General features: G+C 40.5%; 1 protein-coding gene across 1 annotated transcript in view; it reads left to right on the top strand.

Annotated features, from left to right (window-relative positions):
• Positions 1 to 18,370, top strand: part of dpp6b (dipeptidyl-peptidase 6b) — a 60,202-nt gene extending 41,832 nt beyond the window's left edge. Inside the window, exons 4-26 of the mRNA XM_040143950.1 lie at positions 2,772 to 2,866; positions 2,972 to 3,046; positions 3,136 to 3,188; positions 3,655 to 3,736; positions 7,456 to 7,576; positions 11,370 to 11,524; positions 12,130 to 12,227; positions 12,345 to 12,471; positions 13,409 to 13,447; positions 13,644 to 13,751; positions 13,841 to 13,932; positions 14,027 to 14,074; positions 14,167 to 14,279; positions 15,033 to 15,080; positions 15,219 to 15,317; positions 15,417 to 15,486; positions 16,357 to 16,551; positions 16,637 to 16,691; positions 16,849 to 16,951; positions 17,064 to 17,119; positions 17,252 to 17,324; positions 17,444 to 17,517; positions 18,224 to 18,370. Of these exons, the coding sequence (XP_039999884.1) occupies positions 2,772 to 2,866; positions 2,972 to 3,046; positions 3,136 to 3,188; positions 3,655 to 3,736; positions 7,456 to 7,576; positions 11,370 to 11,524; positions 12,130 to 12,227; positions 12,345 to 12,471; positions 13,409 to 13,447; positions 13,644 to 13,751; positions 13,841 to 13,932; positions 14,027 to 14,074; positions 14,167 to 14,279; positions 15,033 to 15,080; positions 15,219 to 15,317; positions 15,417 to 15,486; positions 16,357 to 16,551; positions 16,637 to 16,691; positions 16,849 to 16,951; positions 17,064 to 17,119; positions 17,252 to 17,324; positions 17,444 to 17,517; positions 18,224 to 18,370 (2,126 nt within the window). The remainder of the gene's footprint in view (positions 1 to 2,771; positions 2,867 to 2,971; positions 3,047 to 3,135; positions 3,189 to 3,654; positions 3,737 to 7,455; positions 7,577 to 11,369; positions 11,525 to 12,129; positions 12,228 to 12,344; positions 12,472 to 13,408; positions 13,448 to 13,643; positions 13,752 to 13,840; positions 13,933 to 14,026; positions 14,075 to 14,166; positions 14,280 to 15,032; positions 15,081 to 15,218; positions 15,318 to 15,416; positions 15,487 to 16,356; positions 16,552 to 16,636; positions 16,692 to 16,848; positions 16,952 to 17,063; positions 17,120 to 17,251; positions 17,325 to 17,443; positions 17,518 to 18,223) is intronic.
• The last annotated feature ends 976 nt before the right edge of the window (positions 18,371 to 19,346 follow it).

Below are 19,346 nucleotides of genomic sequence, written 5' to 3'. Positions count from 1 at the left end.
AGCAAAAAACTGAAAATTAAAGATGTGAGTTAACGGTTTGTGGCTGTCTGAAAAGAATATTGATATATCTTTCAAGTGAATAACTGAACTGAAATTTTTGTCTATTTTCACAATAGTGTTGAAAATGGTGTATAAAGTAGATACACCTTTTAACATCTGGTTTTGACATATAGGTTTGGGGTTCAGAGCAGGCCTTGTTAACAACGTACTTTTTGTCGTTTGATAGTCATTTGAGTATGGATATTTTTTTATTTTACAAATAAATCTTTACCCCACTGACCACTTCTTAGCTTTTTCGGGAAATAGCAAGAGAACCTTGAGTGAAGGATTTTTTGTCAAACTACTGTTTCAAAGATTGAAAAAGAACTGTCATGCTCAGTATTTTTTTTTAGACTAAGCAGACTAACAATAACGTACTTGGTTGTAATCAGTGCACATGATAGAGGACAGCTGGTCATCTGATATCATGTATATAATGTATTAAAGACTGCTGTATATAACACACATTAAATATGGAAGTTTTTTTAGTAATTCAGTCCGCTCTGGTCTGAATTACAATAACCAAGTCTAAAAAGTTGCTCAGTGTCCAGATTTAAAGCTTTTTCTCAACATTTAATGCAACTGATTTCATAGATTTTTTTTTCAGATTACAGAGAGTTAGTCGCATTATCAAAAAGGGTTTGTTGTGTTTTAAGACAACCAAATATAACTAGAAAAGTGGACAAAAGTCCAAACTGCATCACTGAAATCAGAAGGTTCAACAACCAGGCTCACACATTAATGTACAAACTGCTTATGCATAAATACATCTGGTGTCTGGCATGTATATTTTTGAATGCATGTGTACCTATAAATAAATTCACATTATCACCTGTACTTATGCAACTTCACATCTCCTGCTTGTGTTGACAGACACATTACAACCTTACATAGGTCCTTGTGTTCTACAGGGCTGATTGTTCCCCTGATTAATTACATTACCGGCTTATTAACATATAATTAGTTAAGTTCCTGTGTTTCTGTGCCCTTCATTCACGGCCATGATGAAAACGTCCATAGTACCTGACGAAACAATCAGTTGTGTGACACTGTATTTTGTTTAATGCAATCAACTCCCATTTTGTGCTAATGACCGTCTGATAAGAAGCCCAATGGGACAACTACACACTTCAGTCCTCCTCATCAATATTTTGTGGGCGTCATTCAAAGCAATGCGTAATTGATCCCCGTTTCTCTTTGATCACCGCTTGCCTCTATAGTGTTTTGACTCACCTCTGAGTTTCTCACACAGGCTCTCACAAGGACTTGACCTTCAGACTGATCTCTAAAACAAAGAGCTGTTGCTGTTTGTCTGGCGAATTCTTTTTTTTTTTTTTAAGATATAACAGAATATAATATTTCCTGGCAATGAAAACAGGCCATCAACAAGGAACATCTGTTGCTAAATCTACACATGAAACAAAAGCACCAGCTTTGGCAACTAAATTGCCATCACTACTCTTCATGACTCCAAGCTCAGATCCTACTATAAAACTGTTATGACTTAATTATATTTCCCATCCTGTACTCAATATGCACTAACATTATCAACTCTTGTTTGTCCTTTGTTTGTCACTAAAATTTGGCAATAAAGTGAAACAGATGTATGCAACCCTGCAAAATGAAAATTTCTACCATCACAAACAGGCATCACCAATTTTGTTTTGTGTCATGGCTTGAGCCAGGCACTTTAACAGTCTCTTTGTTGAGCAATTGTTTTGCAATTTCTCTCTTTGAACACTCATGTTTTATCACACGGAAACAAATTTTAGATATTTCTGAAAAAATCAATCCGTTAAAGAAAACACACGGAGAGTTTAGTTTAAAATCCCCTGAGGAGAAGGGCGAGGTCACTGTGACCTCAGTAAACACATTTTTGGCCATAACTCAAGAATTCATATGCTAATTATGACAAATCATTTAATACCTCTTATTAAATTCCTTCAAAGTCTTCTCTACATATATGCATCTGAAAATACATTGTTGTAAAGTGCAACTCTACTGGTTGGCAGAGGCATACAACCACGAGGGAGGTGTTTCGATCACGTAAGATAGACCTAGCAGTCAGCATATAAGCCAGGATTACACAGAACAGCAAGAGCAACAACTGCTTGAATATTACTGCAATGTTTGCTAGCTTACAGCAAGTTAAAATATAACGGTTTTCGCTATAAAAAAAAATCTAAGAAACCCACTTTACGCTAACTGCCCAGCACTAAACAGCAGACAAAGTAACAAATAGCTGGTGAACATAGTGGAGCATGTAGCAGCTAAAGAACCAGATATTTCCCCCAGGAGTTGGTGGAGGGCAAATGTGAGCTAAATGGAGAGTGAATATTGAACGTACATTCATCAGGTGACTCCTAATGAAAGATAATGTTGTTCTGTAACTGCTAATCAGCCTAAACATTTAAACTGGTAACTGGTTTAAATATTGTGGCTGATTGGTGTAAATAAGCAACTATTTGCTAACAGGTTTGCCATATAAATTAAAAGGGTTATAATATGTCACTGATGTATTTACTACTTGTTGTCCATGTCCACAGTGGCCAAATAATCAGTTTGTGCAGGTTTAATAGCAATCTGTCTTAACCAAGATTTTGATAAAGGGGAAGGAGGAGGACAAGACTCTATAACGACGCTATGGAAGTAATCTGGGAGGACAAACTATACACTAGCGCAGTTTATACCATCTCCCTCTCTGATTGTTGTTTTTCATTTGCCATTTACAGACAATGAGCTGCTGTATCGTACAAGGGACGGGGATGTGGTCAAGCTTGATGCTGACACAAAAGAGAGAATGGTTATTGTTCCGAATCAGTTGTTTGTGAGTGTCATCTTGCCTACAATTTCCTTCAAAAGCAGTAAGTGTACTCTCTGCTGCTACTGTACGGGGTGTGTTACTACTGTGTGTGTTTTTGATCCCATCCAGGACAGATCCAGAGCCGCCAAATACCAAGTATCTCCAGACATGCAACATGTGTTGTTTGCATTTGAAGTAAAACCGGTGAGAAACCCCCTCTGAGTACTACCTTGCACCATATAATTTTTCCAGACTTTGTCCTTCTTTGACTGTGATGCTGTTTGTTTCCACAGGTCTACCAACACTCCTATGTGGCCAAGTACATTATTTACAGCCTTGTGGCACAGTAAGACTCACCTCTGTCGCGTCTTCCTTTATTGTCTGTTGTCTTTTGGTCCTTTGTCTGTCCTCTTCCTCACACAGATCTCTGACTGGACAATATACCCTCAGCCTGACCTCATGCAGACAGTCCAATAACATCAGCCCCATTTACCTGCCTTCGCTGTCACATACATTTGAGTTCAGTTTAGTTTTGTGCGCTTCATTCGGCCTGGCCTGTTTTTAGCCTTTCATCCATCTATGTCTGCTTATTTCCCCACTGTTCTCTATTTGCAGTGGGCCAAGCAAAGTCAGCTTGTGCTAAAAAAAGGATGTGGATGATTGATGAAGCGTACAGCGAGGGAGCAAGCCAAAAAACAAATGACTTCCTTGCTCTGATTGTGCATTTATATTCAGTTGTACAGCATGCATTGTGGATACAGTGTACATACAGACAAACACAGAATTGATTCTTTGATGTGCCGCCTCCACAGGGAAACTTGGCCTCTGAATCCCCCTGAGGTGCATGAGGCTGCCCTGCAATTTGCAGGATGGGGACCCCGAGGTCAGCAGCTGGTAAGGCGGCCTTACACTCCAGATTACACTCACTGAATACTGGTACAATGGTGGACATCTGTCAGCCTGGCACTGCAGAGGAGGCTCACTAGTAATTTCTGGTTTGTCACAGTAGAACAGACGTGTGGCAATAAGAGCTTTATTTACACTGTAATAACTGCATTAAGGGTCCTTAATGCAGTAGGGGGAACTGTCTTTGCGTTGACCTCGTCAGTGTCACCGTGAAACCAAAATATTTTTTATTTCACCACTTCATGACAACACATGAGCTGGTGAAAGCCACAGTGGCAGATGGCATCTTTGTGGCACAACCCATGGCTTGGACAGTCTGAGATTTCTGCAGGGGTGAAAACATATGACACTTGACTAGAGTGTTTGTTTGTGTGTGTGTGTGTGTGTGTGTGTGTGTGTGTGTGTGTGTGTGTGTGTGTGTGTGTGTGTGTGTGTGTGTGTGTGTGTGTGTGTGTGTGTCATCAGCCACATTTGGGGACAGATTTTGTAAAACAGACCAGTTGATTGGAGACAGTTTGTCCAATTTTGTGCAAACAAAATCGGTGTCTTCAATTTGGTTTCACCGCAGGTCTATTTGGCATTTCCATTCATTCATTTTTTCATTAATTCATTCATCATTTCTACTGTAGCGGGAACTACCACAGAGGCAGTTTTGAGTACTTTGGCAGGCGTTCATATATCTGTCTTTCTGTCTGTCTCTCTGTTTTTCTCTTTGTGAAGGCTGAGTTCTAAGATGGGTGTGGCCCGAGCATGGGCATCGGAAGTAGGGGGGTAGGGAATAGGGAAGGGGGCCATTGGCCCCCCCACTTTATGCCCTGGCCAACATTCATTTTAAGTCACGGATCACTGTATCCCAGTTTCAATCATTCCGGTCCGCTTTAAAGCTTAAGGTATTCCACATTCACGATTGACCACATAATCAAGCCTCACTATTTCACTCAGTAACATGTTTTTTCCTACAATAAACACGGCAATGCAGTTGGTTTTGAGTCAATTCCTAATACACCCTCCTACGCCTGTAAACACTCACTAGTGGACCAAATGTGTTTTAATCTGCAGCTGAAAATAGTCCCAACAAATGTACAATTTAGGATAATACTATGCCTTTTTCAAAATTAAACTATGTTTTTTTGACCCTCTTTAAAGAGATACATCTTCAGTAGGAGTCAGTGGGTTTGGGGCTTTGAGGTGCCACGTACAGAGTATTAGAAGTGAGAAAGTATTGAGAGACGACAGACACATTGTTTGTTTTGGTCTTTCCATGGGATTTGTTGACAGTAAGACAAATCACAAATTTTGCCTTACCCTTTAAAGATCTTAAAAGTGCCATTGACTCAAGCACCTGATAATCTTTTGTTTTATTCTCTCGCCTAATCCAATACTCCACTTTTCTTTTCTTTTTTTTTTACCATGTTGACTTTTAAATTAGTTTCTGTTTGGACTGCTGTGCCTAGACAACAGATAGTCCTGAGTTTAATCAGCTATTATTTCAGAGCTTTCTCTTCCCCCATAATTGATCTTATCATATCACTTGCTTAAATTAGAGATACGTTGCTGTGAGAAAATATGAACATCTTAAGTGTGTGATGAGACTCTGCCTGCCGAGGGAGGAAAGCAGATTAATTTGCATATGGTATCAGTGTACCTGATTGTTCCTTTCGGAATGCTGCTACTGTAGCTCCGCATTTGATTCAATGAACAGCAGAGGTTATGCGAGAAAAATTTGATGAGCTCTTGTCTTTTATCTCTGTCTGACCCGACGATGTCGGACGTCTTTTCTTTTTTTACCCATGGTTTGTGAATATAATGATCTTCCATTAGGTTTATCTGATTTGGAGTAATTTATCATCAAGTGTTTGACCAGCATGGAAAAGTGAAAGGTGTGTGTGTGTGTGAGTGTTTGTGGCAGCATGGCTGTGTGCAATGAAGCATCAGATGTTCAGTGAGAGGAGCAGGGAGATGAATACCACAATGCTCCCCTCATTAAACTGCAAACAATTACTCTACCGTGACAGAGCAATCAGTGAGGCTGGGTCAACACACACACACACACAAACACACACACACACACACACATACACACACAACCACACACACACACACACACACACACACACACACACACACACACACACACACACACACAAACATATACCTGAGAAAGAAGTTATACCTGCACAAAAGAGGACGGGGAAGATGAGAGGGTTGGATTTAAGAGAAAAAATAAAACCAAATTAAAATTTTGTTGGACAAGAATGGACCATATTTAACAACAAAAAAACGCACTCAAACACAAATAAGAAACCCTGCTATTTGAGCTCCACAGGTATCAGGTACAGGTTGCTACTTTCATCTCGTCACCCTCTTGAAATGGCTTTTTTTTTTTTTTTTTGGTTTTTCTTATTCTCTCTTTTCTCTCATCTAAATCACTTGATTTAGTTGAAGTTGGCAACTACTTCAGAAATGATTCCAGTTTTCAGAGGCCATTCATTATCATTTGTGACTAAATGCTATAATGAGTTCTCCGCTGCCAATGAGTCCTTTGAACCTGGAGACCATATGTATCTTTAAATCATTTGGTGTTAATATTGTGAAGCTGAATCAAAGTTTTAAGGTTGAGTTTTGTTGCAGCTTTGCCAAGGTATAATTCATGTTAGTTAAAATATTGAGAAATCAATTGTTATGTAACTCCCTGAAAGCTGGCCAGGATTTTCGTAATGTCGCATGGCTGTTTTGCAACATTCGCCAGCCACCAGCTTCCTTTGCCTTAAACAGCCCTGCATTGATCTGTTTTCCTCAGATGTTGATCCCACAATATAAAACTTTGATTTTCTCAACAGCAGCAATAGATCAGAGTGAAAGGAGCCAAGTCTTTCTCTTTTTTTCATTCTTGTGGTGGCGATTTGAGGCTTAGATTTAATGTAAGAGGTTTCAGCTGCCCAGTGACGCCATACACAGCCAGAGCTTCAGATACCAATCAATCCCACATTCATCTCGCTCATACTGGCACCAGGCGAAGCAGCGAAAGCACTGGAGTGGATTGACAGAGTGTGCCTTTAGTGTCACACGCTCATCTGCAAGCGGTGTGTCTTAATTTCTTCAGGCTATGCCATCGTTGGTGCTAAGGGCCTAAATCAGCAGTCTAACCCGCAGTTTAGCTCATACATCGTCCACCCCCAGAAGACAGCATAATGTCTCAATAAACACTGGGGGGAAAATGGTGTGTTTTTGCTTGTTTATGTCTTCACGTATGTGTATGTGTGTGTGTGTGTGTGTGTGTGTGTGTGTGTGTGTGTGTGTGTGTGTGTGTGTGTGTGCCTGCAGGGCGTCAGCTAGCTCCAGTGACTTGATTAGCAACAGTGAGAGTTTCATACTGCTTTGGAGGAGAATCCAACTCAAAACGTTATGAGTTAAATATCCCTTAATACAGTGCTTAAGGCAGGTTTTGACTGAGACTATATTAGCTTCTAAGCGTCTCTGAGTCGGGTAGCTGTTTTTCTATCTGGATTAAGATTAAGTCGTGTTGTGAAAAGAGCCACAAGTGGGTTTGGCGTAAGGGCTCGTACAAAAGCTAGAAAAATGTGATGTGCAGAGGCTGAAATTAAAACTTAGGTGTAAATCAATGGAGCAATGCACATGATCATTTTAGATTACATACAGTGATACAGAGAGGAATGATAGCCACTGCTCTGCATTTCTCTGTCCAGATCTTCATATTTGAAAACAACATCTACTACAAAACAACAATAGAGAGCCGAGCGATCCGCCTGGTTTCCACTGGCCAAGAGGGAGTTGTCTTCAATGGCCTTGCTGACTGGCTGTATGAGGGTAAGACAACTGCAAACAGTTACACCAAAATACAACAAAGAGCAGGAAAATATCATGTCCATCCTTTCTATGTTACAAGCAGTGAACGATCTTCAAAGTTCAAAGACAGAGTATAGATTTCTGTCACTTTCAGAATTAACCAAGATGAAGGAAGTGAGTAACATTGGACCAAATGTCTAAAAATACATTAAACCGTCAAAAAGTATGTGGACACCTGAGCATAAGGCTTTCATGTGATTATTGATCATCTCATTTCAAAACCATGGGCATTAATATGCTGCTATAAAAGCCTCGCCTCTTCTGGGAACGCTTTCTACGAGAACTTGGACGCTGGCTACAGGGATTTGCCCCCATTCAGCAACAGGAGCATTAGTGAGGTTGGAAACTGATGTTGGGCGATAAGGCCAACAAAGGTGCTGAATGGGGTTTAGGTCAGAGGTCTGTGCAGACCAGTCACGTTCTTCCACACCAAACTGGGAAAAACCGTTCGGACCTTGCTTTTTGTACAGGAGCATTGTCATGTTGAAACAGACGAGGGCCTTTTCCACAGCGGAAAGCTGTAAAATTACATTAATATTGTCACCTTTCGAGTTAATATGGTGAATGTATTATCAAACAGTTGTGTATTTATATATCCCACTGACATAGAGCAAGATTAAAATTTATTTGGGGTCATGTTTCCTGCCACCTACTTACTGTAAGTCCAATATTCACTCTTCTTTTAGCTCTGTTAAACTTCACCCACCTACCAAGACTGCCGGCTATTTTGTGCAGAGCAGGTAGCCTACAATTTGTTGTTTTAGAGCATTTTTATAGTACAGAAGAGCATTAAAAGCAATTGAAAGAGTAAATTTGTATTCCTGAAAACCAAAACAATGAGCTGAAAGACGCTACAACGCATCATAGAGCTGTGGGGAACTGCAGAATCGGGTGATAATTCTCCGTGGGACACCTTTCCCATAAAAAAAGTCACGTGATCCATTGTTAAAATAAAAATATGGATTACAGCAGGTTTAACTGAAATTATCGTGCCGAAACCAAACCATTTAAAACAGTCCCAATACACACCACTATGTGTTTACCGTTGGTCAGAGGTGTCCACAAGCTTTTGGACATATAGCGTATTTAACCAACTAAATTTGAGGACCATTTTAATCCAGTCTTGTGAGACCTGCCCTCCACTTCCCCCTCTCCTTGAGATATGGTGGGTGTTTGTGTACATGTTTACATTTGGAAGAGCGCAGCTGGCTACGTTTCAGTGCCCCTCCTTCACTAGACTTCCCATAGCTTGTCTTTGTGTTCAGGCAGTTTTAATTAATTCATGTCTGCAGTGCTGTAATCTCACTCAGCAGATGTTCAAACGCCAGTAAGCTTGTAAGTTAATATGAGACATTTTACTGCATTTGTGAAACAGACATTCCAATTACATACCACTTGAATATGCCTTTGTTTACGGATGCACTGCCATATTTTAGACTAGTATTTCGAGTGTGCAGTCATTTATATAAAGTTAATTTGTGTTTTGTTTAGTACATGTAGACTTCTATTTTTGGCATTTATATTTTATTAATTTTAGATTTATTCGGAGGGTGGTTTGGGATAATAATTGCAGTGTAATTGTATAATGTAATTGCAAAATGCCTGTTATTATGAGAGAATTTCTGTTACAGTGCATGAACTGCTTCAGGGTCGGCTCTAATTGGTTTTCCATTAATGGGATTATTTCTTTGTTGTAGACACAGAACATGACATGAAAGAAGTAATCCATTTTCAATGCCAAAGAAAGATTTGCCTTGCTATATTTTCTCACTATGTTTCATGGATTTATCAGTGGATAACAGACTGTCTCACAAAAACGGAGGTCATGTAGCATACAGCTTTTACACATGTTGCTTACAGTGCTCACAGTATGGACTGTGTTGTTCTGGTGAGATAGGTTTGGCAGAAGTTGTGGGAATATGGTTCAAGGTGAGGCTGCCTCTTTTCTCTCAGGTATTTAGTGTTTCACAGTCAAATATGCTCATCCTTGAGTGAGAGACTATCAACTTTAAACTTCGTTCCTGTCATAGTATTGGTAGCGGTCTGTTTTAAAGAGGTAAAGTAGTGTCTGCATCCACACATTTCATTTTAAAAAATGCTGTACAGTATATACATTTAGAATCTGCTTGTTTCAGAGTTCATTAACGTTACAGTAGATCATACTATATTGAATGAAATATTCAAACAAATCGTGGCATTTTTATAGTTGCACCACTGCATCAAATAGAACATTTTATACACACATACACACACACACACACACACACACACACACACACATATATATATATATATATATATAAAATATGGAAGAGATGAGAAGAGCCCTCATACAAATACAATGTGTAGTATTACTGTGTACAGTCATCTGTACAAACAGTATGAAGCTCTGAAGGTTTTGGTCTGTGCATGTGGTCCCTCCCATGCTGTGTGTTTGCACCTGGCAGCGGAGATTGTGTCACATCAACCTCACAGCCAATCGTCACAGTGGATGTGTGAGGACAGAACTGCAGATTCAGCGCGTATCCTGGGGTTGATGTCAATGTCAACAAAGGCAGCATCTTTAGAGAAACAATGTGCCAAATGCTCCGACCTTCTGTATAAAAAAATGGATAAAATACGCTAGAATACTTATCAAAGAAATATTGAAGGATCGTGTTCTGTGCCCACTCCATGATAACATAACATACTTCACCTTCTTAATTCACTATTAAGTTGCCTGACATGATCACTGATGACAAAAGTTCCCATCAAGGTTGAGCTGATCATTTTGGCCACATGCACAGGTACGGTTACTCGCATGTTTGTGTTTTTCATAGAGTTCTTCTGCCCCCTGCTGGATGACTCATCAGGAAACTGATGCAAAAACAGAAATAATCAGTGAGGGAAATGCAAAGCAAAGCCTTTTAAAATAATCCAGTTTTTCTTTTGAGGAAGTTTTTGAGGTGTTTCTGCACATTTGGTCTTGGTTTCTTCCAAAATGTCAGCTCCCTCAGTTACAGGACGCGTGTCATTTGATCAAAGCCCAGTTTTAAATTCACAAGGAATATTTCAAGATTTTGTTTATAACCACCACCACTGAAACCTTAAAGAGTATAAGTTAATTAAATCTACATCAAAATAGTTTCTTTAAAACCCAGCTCCTGGTCTCATGTGTTTGGATTTCAAACTGTCAAACTTTAGTATGAGTAAGTGATTTATTTTTCCGCAGTGACAGTACAGGGATTGGGTATCATAAATCACACAGGCTGCAAAAAGGAAACTAGTGTCTGTTCAAATGGAGACATATTGGAAGTATCTTTATCTGTGTCAGAATATTAAGTACATAAACACCAACTAATAGAAACGCAGCAGACAGAGCAAAGCAAACTTTTTATCTGAAGCAGTGCATTGTAGTGAATTGGCACTGTTGTAGCCTATAGGGCCAAACATTAGATTTTTAAATGGATTTCTACATGAATTTGACTATCTTTTTTCCAGAATAACTTTGGGATATACCCCCACAGTAAGTCTGACAACATTAGGCCAGGGTCAAGGTAGAACTTGTCATTCTCTCCATATACAGTACTCAGCCCACAGGGGAACCAAATTGTGTTCCTTCGGTGCACCAGCTTACACAATATAGAAATAAACAGGAAAAGAAGAAACAGGTGGAAAAGACAGTAAAATACACAACTTATTCGAAATGTGTTCTGATCTTCAGTTTCATGCATTCCTCATAGTGGGTGTATTATCTGGTTGTTTTGTGTGTCAGAGGAGATCCTGCAGACCCAAATTGCCCACTGGTGGTCTCCAGACGGGCTGCGCCTGGCCTACCTGACCATTAATGACTCGCTGGTGCCCAAGATGGAAGTCCCATTTTTCACAGGAACGCCGTACCCTGCCAACCTGGAGTATCACTATCCAAAGGCAGGTTGAATTCAGCCGCAATGTCAGTCCCATTCTTCGTTTGATTCTATCATTTTGATGTTATTTTCCACAGAAAGTGGTGGAAGAATGGCTTAAGTAAAAGTAGCAACACCGCAAAAATCAATTACAAGTGGAAATTCTGCATTTAAAATCTTTCTTAAGTAAAAGTCCGGAAGTATTGGCAGCAAAATGTACTTTAATTATCAAAAGTAAAAGTACTAATTTTGCAAAATGGTTCCATTCAGAGTGGTAGAGTTATCATATATGGTATGCATTATTGGAATATTACTGATTCATGGACAGCAGCGTTTTAATGTTGTCAAGGTGGGGCTAATTTTAACAACTTTATATGCTGCTAGGTAGTTTAATCTATAAAAGTCTATAGCGGAATACAAGTATAAATGATCATAAGATCTAAGTACAAGTACCTCAAAACTGCACTTAATTACTGTACTTAAGTAGATGTCCTTAGTTACATTCTACCACTGTACGCAGAAGACTTTTATAACGCTTGTTTTATCTCAGAAGACAACAGAAAGACAATTCCTCACTGTCTTAAACTGATATCCAGTCTGACCTATCTAATTTCTTCTTGGCCCTTGCAGGCTGGGGAGGAAAACCCGGTAGTGCACTTGTCTGTGGTGAGTCTCAATGGTCCCCTGCACACAGTGGTGATGAAGAAACCTGATGACCCCCGAATAGGGTGAGTGGCAGTCCTGCCTTACTGAAGCGCCAAAAATAGCCCTGGAGCATTTTCTCAGGGCAGCCGAGACAGAGGTTGTCAGTGGTGGTGATGTGTTCCCGCCTACTGGTTTTCCAGGAGGGACTATTATATCACCATGGTGAAATGGGCCACCAGCACCAAACTGGCTGTTAACTGGCTGAACAGGGCCCAGAACAACTCTATCCTGACACTGTGTGAGGCTACGACTGGGGTCTGCATTAAGGTGAAACATTGAGCAAAGTGTGAAATATGCTGCCACTGTGCATTTAGTGTTCGGTGAAGGATGGATCTGGTGATATTCTGGGTTTTTCTTTCTGTCAACAAATCCCATGAAAAGACCAAAACCAACAATGAATTTATCCTACTATCAAGTATTGCGTTAGTAGCCTGATACAGCTTATTCCTGTGTGCCATAGATGTCTGTTGTTATCAAAATACTATTAAAAACACATTGGTGAGCCACATTTTTGCACTGGGCTGATATGTTCCTTCATTCTGATGAACGTAGGCATTGTAGTTCATTTAGTCAAACCTACATGCACTGTTCTGCTGCTGCAAATACTGAGTAGCTCACCAAATCTGCAGTTTGAAAATCTGATAAGAAATAGTCCCTGACAACTGCACTATTTGGTGCTGTTTGTGTAATGTTTGCTAAAACTACAGTGATCAGCTGTTTTAGGAAATTATTTAGCTTAGTATATTTTTGCTACGTGTTGTTTTTTGGGAATTGTTCAGCATTTGGTGAACTCCTCTTAGTCGCTTTGTGGTGAAGAGGTAGATGAGAAGATTGATACCACTCTCATACTGTCCGTGAAATAGTCCGGCACATAACCCCCCGCTTAACAGACAGATATAGGGTATTGATCTTCTCATCAAATTCCCTGCCGGAAAGTGAATAAACATATTTATCAAAATGTCAAACTTTTGTTTTAAGACTCACTTCTTCAGTCGGAACGAATGGGATTAGGGCTGAATGCCACTCACAGGTTATGAAAGTCAGTAAGTAGGTAGAAATGGACTAACACACTCTTGTTTTTTAGTTCTCTTCATTTGATTTGTTGACAATAACAGAATTGAAGAATGCTGACAGATTTATCCTTTTTCCTATCGTTTGTTGGACTCAGAAAAGCTTTCAACTCATACCCTGTTATTATTTCCAGAAACACGAGGATGAGAGTGAGAGCTGGTTGCACAGACAGGTACGTGATCAAAACACTGCTGCCCTGTTGCCGCGTAGCGTAGCAGTCCATTAAAATAAACAGACTGCATTTGCTCTGTGTGTCTGAGCTTGAACAAGTAAATAACTGGGGACGCAAAAAGCCTGGCAGGCATGTTTTGGACACAAAGGTCATATATACACATACAGGTGTTGTGTTTTTTCTCCCCTCTCGGCAGAACGAAGTGCCACTCTTTTCCCACGACGGACACAAGTTCTTCTTCACCCGAGCAATACCTCAGGGTGGGAGAGGAAAGTTTTTCCACATCTCTATGTCCACTTCCATGGTAGGTAATCGCAAAATTATCCTCATAATGTTTTTCCTTTGAGGCTTGGTACAAAGTGTTTAGTGGGCCCCTGTGTTATTCTCGCCAAGCCTAACACTAGCACAGACATACTTCAGTCCCTGACCTCTGGAGACTGGGACATCACCAGCATCTTGGCCTACAATCATGAAAGGAACCTCATGTAAGACGTTTGGATCTTTTTACACATTTTCCAACCAGCGCTGCAGAGTCAAGGGCATTTTCACATTTGATGATGATGTTTGGCTGTTTTTCAGATACTTCCTGAGCACAGAGGATGACCCCAAACGACGGCACTTATATAGGTAGGGTTTTATTGGAAGTTAAAAGTGCTTCAGTGTTTTCTATGAGTGCTTTTCAAAGTATATAATGATACTCACTCCGTGCCATCCCACAGTGCTGACACAATCCCTCCATTCAACCGCTGCTGCCTGTCCTGTGAGTTCAAGTGCAGCTATGTGGACGTTTCATTCAGCCACAACATGCAGTACTTCTTACTCAACTGTAAAGGTGAGCGTCGACAACCTTGAATCTCTTGAATCAAGGCTCTTTTTTATAACGGCGGATTGAGAGTGTTCTCCCTTCCAGCACTCCTGAGAATTGACGTGTTCTAGGGGACACAGAGAGCCGTGTTCAGAGGAAAGTGGAATTGAATTACTGCTCCATGTCAGGTTGAGAGCTTATATCGAACTGGACATTAGTAGATAACCTCAAACCACTGCTGGATCCCTCTGATCAGCGGCAGAAATAAATGTCTTGTCTGACAGCATGCCAAGAAGAGTCATGTCAGTACTGCTGAGCTGCTGGCGGAGAGTTTGTGGCTTTTAGCACTTGATAAATTGAAAGGAGACTCAGCCCAGTGGTTAGCAGTGTGTTGTTGTTTCCTAGATTTAGACACTCTGTCTTTTTTTTTTTTTCTCCTCACACTTGTGGCTTCAACACTGGGGCACAGCAACACAGTTTCCATGGAAGCTGATTTGTTTAGGGGGCTCACTCCAGAGAGGACAAGTGCCAGTGGCTTTCTTCATTAATTGGCTCTTCGGAGAATGGCTCAATTGTGAAATAATAAGATGCTTCCTCATGGGATGGAAGTAGATTATGAACTGTAGAGTTGTCTGAGGGGCCTGTTTCTGAAGTCTTAAGGGTTGTGTTTCAGACTCTCGATTACTGGTGTGTTGGAGGCGTGTAAGCCTTTTGTCAGTGTCTTCAGTGTGTCTTCATGCTTATCAAATTAATTGCTTTTTCCTGAATTGTTCTTTATAGGCCCAGATATACCAAGTGTGGCTATCTATAGCACAGAGGACAAACAGAGTGAGTGTTGTCTCCGTAGTTTTGTCCTTCCACATCACCATGTATAATAATCTGTACAGGATTCACGGCAAATATGTTTTCACTGATAGATTTGTCATTGAGGGATTCAAACAGGGGACCTGCTTTCTTTCACTGCAGAGGTGTTGGACGTGGAGACGAATGAACGAGTGAACAACACGTACAACGAAATGCAGATGCCCAGGGTGGAGTATGAGACCATCACCATAGACGACTACAGTATGTGTCCCCTTTCATGTTGAATTACCAAATACAAAATTACCTGTCAGTCACCTTGTATCGTAAGATTGTCATTATTCCCCGTCCTGTCTGTTGTAGCTCTGACAATGCAGATTCTGAAGCCAGCTGGATTCGTAGATACTGCCCATTACCCCTTACTGCTGCTGGTGTAAGTATGGATACACATGACTGCAACCATCAATTACTTTCGTCGTCGTTTAAAAGGAGTACCCCAGAGATTTGCTATCTCACTTCCCGAAATCTGGGGTCTCGCAAGAGTGGTATTGAAAACAGAACAGTCATAAAGGTCGGGATGTCCTGACTTTTAGTCCCTGATATGGGTCAAAATCCCAAAAAGCCGGAGCCTACATTTGCCATAATACAACTCAGTAGGGCTTTGTGAGACCCTGCCTGCTTTGTAGCTGCCCACATCTTTCATGCCCCCAGTTCGTAATGCCGGCTTTCAGTTAGGAAACTGTAGTCTCCAAACCCAGGCCACGACAACCCTGAATATATCATCAGGATTGATGTGCAAAAAGGATGTTGATGTGTGAAACTGGTGGAGTACCCCTTTAATTTAATAACTGATTGTTGTGTTTTTTAAGAAAGAGAAAAGCAGCAAAAACTTACATTTTAGCAGCTAGAAACAAATGTTTTAATCAGTCACTAAAATAGTTTCTAATTAATTTTCTTTTACTGAATTAATGGAATCACAAATTGTTTCAGCACTACAATATAATGGTAGAATATATTCAAATTTATATAAAAAAAAATACAGTATAAAATTTGAGATAGGACTCTGCTGTGTACAAATTTAATTTGCAAGGTGTTCCTCTTATTTTGTCCACTCTTTCTGGTCATTCGGACTCGGTGACCTTTTTTCTAATTGTGAATTTTCTAATTTTGGCTCCATTTGACCAGTTTTAATACTGAACATGCTGAAAAAGTCCCTTTTTAACAAGCCATCCATATAGTATTATTCTCTGAGAAAATAGTCATTCTTTAAAGTTAATCATCGTCCTGTCAATATTTTCCACAGGGACGGAACGCCCGGTGGGCAGATGGTGACGGAGCAGTTCCAGGTGGACTGGGCCACGGTTCTGGTCAGTAGCTTTAGCACCATCGTGATCCGCTTTGACGGCCACGGCAGCGGCTTTCAGGGCACCAACCTTCTTCACAAAGTCAGGAGGAAGCTGGGAAAGTTGGAGGAGAGGGACCAGCTGGAGGCCCTCAGGTCAGACTTCTACTAGAACTGTGAGCACGACTGTAGCAAAGGGCCCAGCAGTTTTTAAGTTTAACTAATTTTCTTTCATTTTCAGGTTCATATCCAAAGAGCCTTACATTGATAAGAATCGAATGGGAGTTTATGGAAAGGTAAGGAGAACATATGCTCGGAGGGGACCTGTAAATTTGATTTCAGTTAGCTGCATGCCTTCATAGAGATACAGCAACTGCCTTACATGCAAATGATTTTCACAGAGTGTAATTAGACTTCTTGACGTGTTTCTTTGTCTCCTCTACTTTTGCTCAGGCCTATGGAGGATATTTAGCCACAATGCTATTGAGCTCTGAAGAGTTTACCCAGCTTAAATGTGGAACAGCAGTCTCACCCATCACAGATTTTGAGCTATATGGTATAACTTTCTTGATATTCTTCTTTTGTGGATGTCTTAAACACATCTTGGGACAGTGTCTGAAGGAAGCGGATCTTCCTAACCCTGTGTTCTTTTCTCTTCCAAATCGCAGCATCTGCATTTTCGGAGCGATACCTTGGCTTAAAGACAGATTCCCGAGTATATATGGTAAAGTTCCAACACTTCGGTCACTTTATCCAAATCGTTCAGTGTTTTGCTGAATTTGACAGGGATGGAGCAGAGGGTCGTTAAGTGGGTGTTGATGACATGGTGGATTTTTTTACTTCCTCTTTCCTTCAGATGGCAAATTTAGCACACAGAGCGGGTCAGCTTCTGGAGAAACAGTACTTGATAATTCACCCAACCGCCGACGGTAACAGACATAGTGTTGGATATATTTTTTTCTCAGGAACATAGAGAGTGAAACATTATTTGACTGTGATCGGTGTCTAACGTGTCTCTCCAATCTCGTCTTCACCACCACCACCACAGAAAAAGTTCACTTCCAGCACACGGCCAAATTCATCAACCATTTAATCAGCGAGAAGGCCAACTACACTCTACAGGTGAACTGCAGTTTCTGAAATTGCTGGTAGTTGTACAATGAGGTGGTTTTTGGTTGCTGTAAATGTTCCCCATCTTCATACTGACTGTGAATAGATCACTTCCTAACATGAGTACAATAAAAAAAGGTAAACATTAGATTCCAACGCTCAGGCGTAGGCAGAGACAGCTGGTTACGGGTCGGGGAAGCGTGATGTCAGGTTAAGGTAAGGGGGGAAAAGGAATCTACTCCCGAGCAATGGAATCTAGCGCCCACCAACATAAGAGATGGGGACAAAAATCACACACTTTTTTGGCCACTTGGGGGCAGCAAAAACAATTTATGAACACAACATTGATATATTACCACCTTGTGGTGAGATTGTTTTGCCAACTGCTGTTTCAAAGGTCAATGAACTTTCAGTCTCAGTGTGTAGATATACATGTGGAAAAGTAATGTTTGACGATAAAATGAAAAAATATGAACTTTTCCTGCGAGTTGTTTAAGTTGCTGTATTTTTCTGTTTTCATTTATTATAAATTGAATATCTTTGGATTTTGGATTGATGGCAAATAAAGCAATTTGAAAGGGTGCAGAAAATATTGCCCTATTTTCTCACATTTTTTAGACTACGAGTAAATTTAAAAAATATATATATTAATTGATAATGAAAGAATTGTTAGTTGCAGCTCTATTATATGAATCCATTGCTCTATATTTACCTACAGATCTACCCAGATGAAGGACACTTCTTGCACAGTGACGGGACACAGCAGCACCTGAGCCAGTCTCTAGTCAACTTCTTTGAGGAGTGTTTCCGGGTGCCGGAGGTACCGACGGACATCCAGCAGGAGGAGAACGAGGATGACAGTTAAGCCTGCTCCTCTGAGAAGTTGCCCCCCCACCCTCCACCCCCGGCCAGCACAATATGCAACAGATCTTTCTAACCCAATCAACCTACAACACCTGCTGTCCAATCAGATTTTAGCTCCACTCCGAAGCGCAGCACCTGCATGTGCAAAAGGGGCCTTGGCCTGTGTCCCCTCTCCTCACTTCGTGCTGACCAGGAAACCTGTCAGAAAGACAGTGAATAAATCTCAGATGTGAACAGCCATAGCCATGTCTGCTATTGGAATAAATGGACTAGTACTCCCTCTGGTGGACAACGAAAGGATCTACTTAATGTCCATTAGGCAAGGTGTCTCCACTCCAAACCAGGTACATTAATCAAGTGCTTTGCAGCGGTAATATCCCTGTCAAGATCAATTCATTATGTTGAGATTTAACTTTTGAAAGGCTGCCGGTTTCAGATAACCTTTGCCAACCGACTCGCTGATTATTGTGTTCATGAGTATGATTACTGCTACTTGTTTCTCAGAATTTCTCTTTTCAGTGTCTTGCAATAGTACTGTGTCTGAGTGGATGTCTTGCTGCATCAGTCCTTAGTTGCTTTACAAAACGAGGGCACAATGTTTAGCTTGTTGTAAATTAAATAAATAAAAAATAAATAAAAAAAAACAGAACAAAGTGTCTATACAAAAATGGTATGAAATCATATTTTCCCTCCTCGTGTCTGGATTGAATTCTTTCAGTCACTGTGCCTTACTGTGGGTGAAATGTTCATGTTAGGAGCCCACATGACACTGAAAATGAGTAAAAATGGGTAGGCCTTTTCTGAACTGTGCATTCTGATGACGACTCAAACACAGATTGTGATTTCATTTCCTTGAAAGGATAGATGGTTATTAAGTGAGTGGTGTGTTTAAAAAAAAAAAAAAAAAAAAAAAAAGTAAGTTGCAAGGTGTGGTGCAATTTATCACAACTGGGAAAGAGCTGAATACAAGATAACTT

Source organism: Xiphias gladius, chromosome 14 (assembly GCF_016859285.1).
Source record: "Xiphias gladius isolate SHS-SW01 ecotype Sanya breed wild chromosome 14, ASM1685928v1, whole genome shotgun sequence".
NCBI lineage: Eukaryota > Metazoa > Chordata > Actinopteri > Istiophoriformes > Xiphiidae > Xiphias > Xiphias gladius.
The sequence above is the reverse complement of the archived record's forward strand: the minus strand, read 5'-3'. Positions and strand labels throughout refer to the sequence as shown.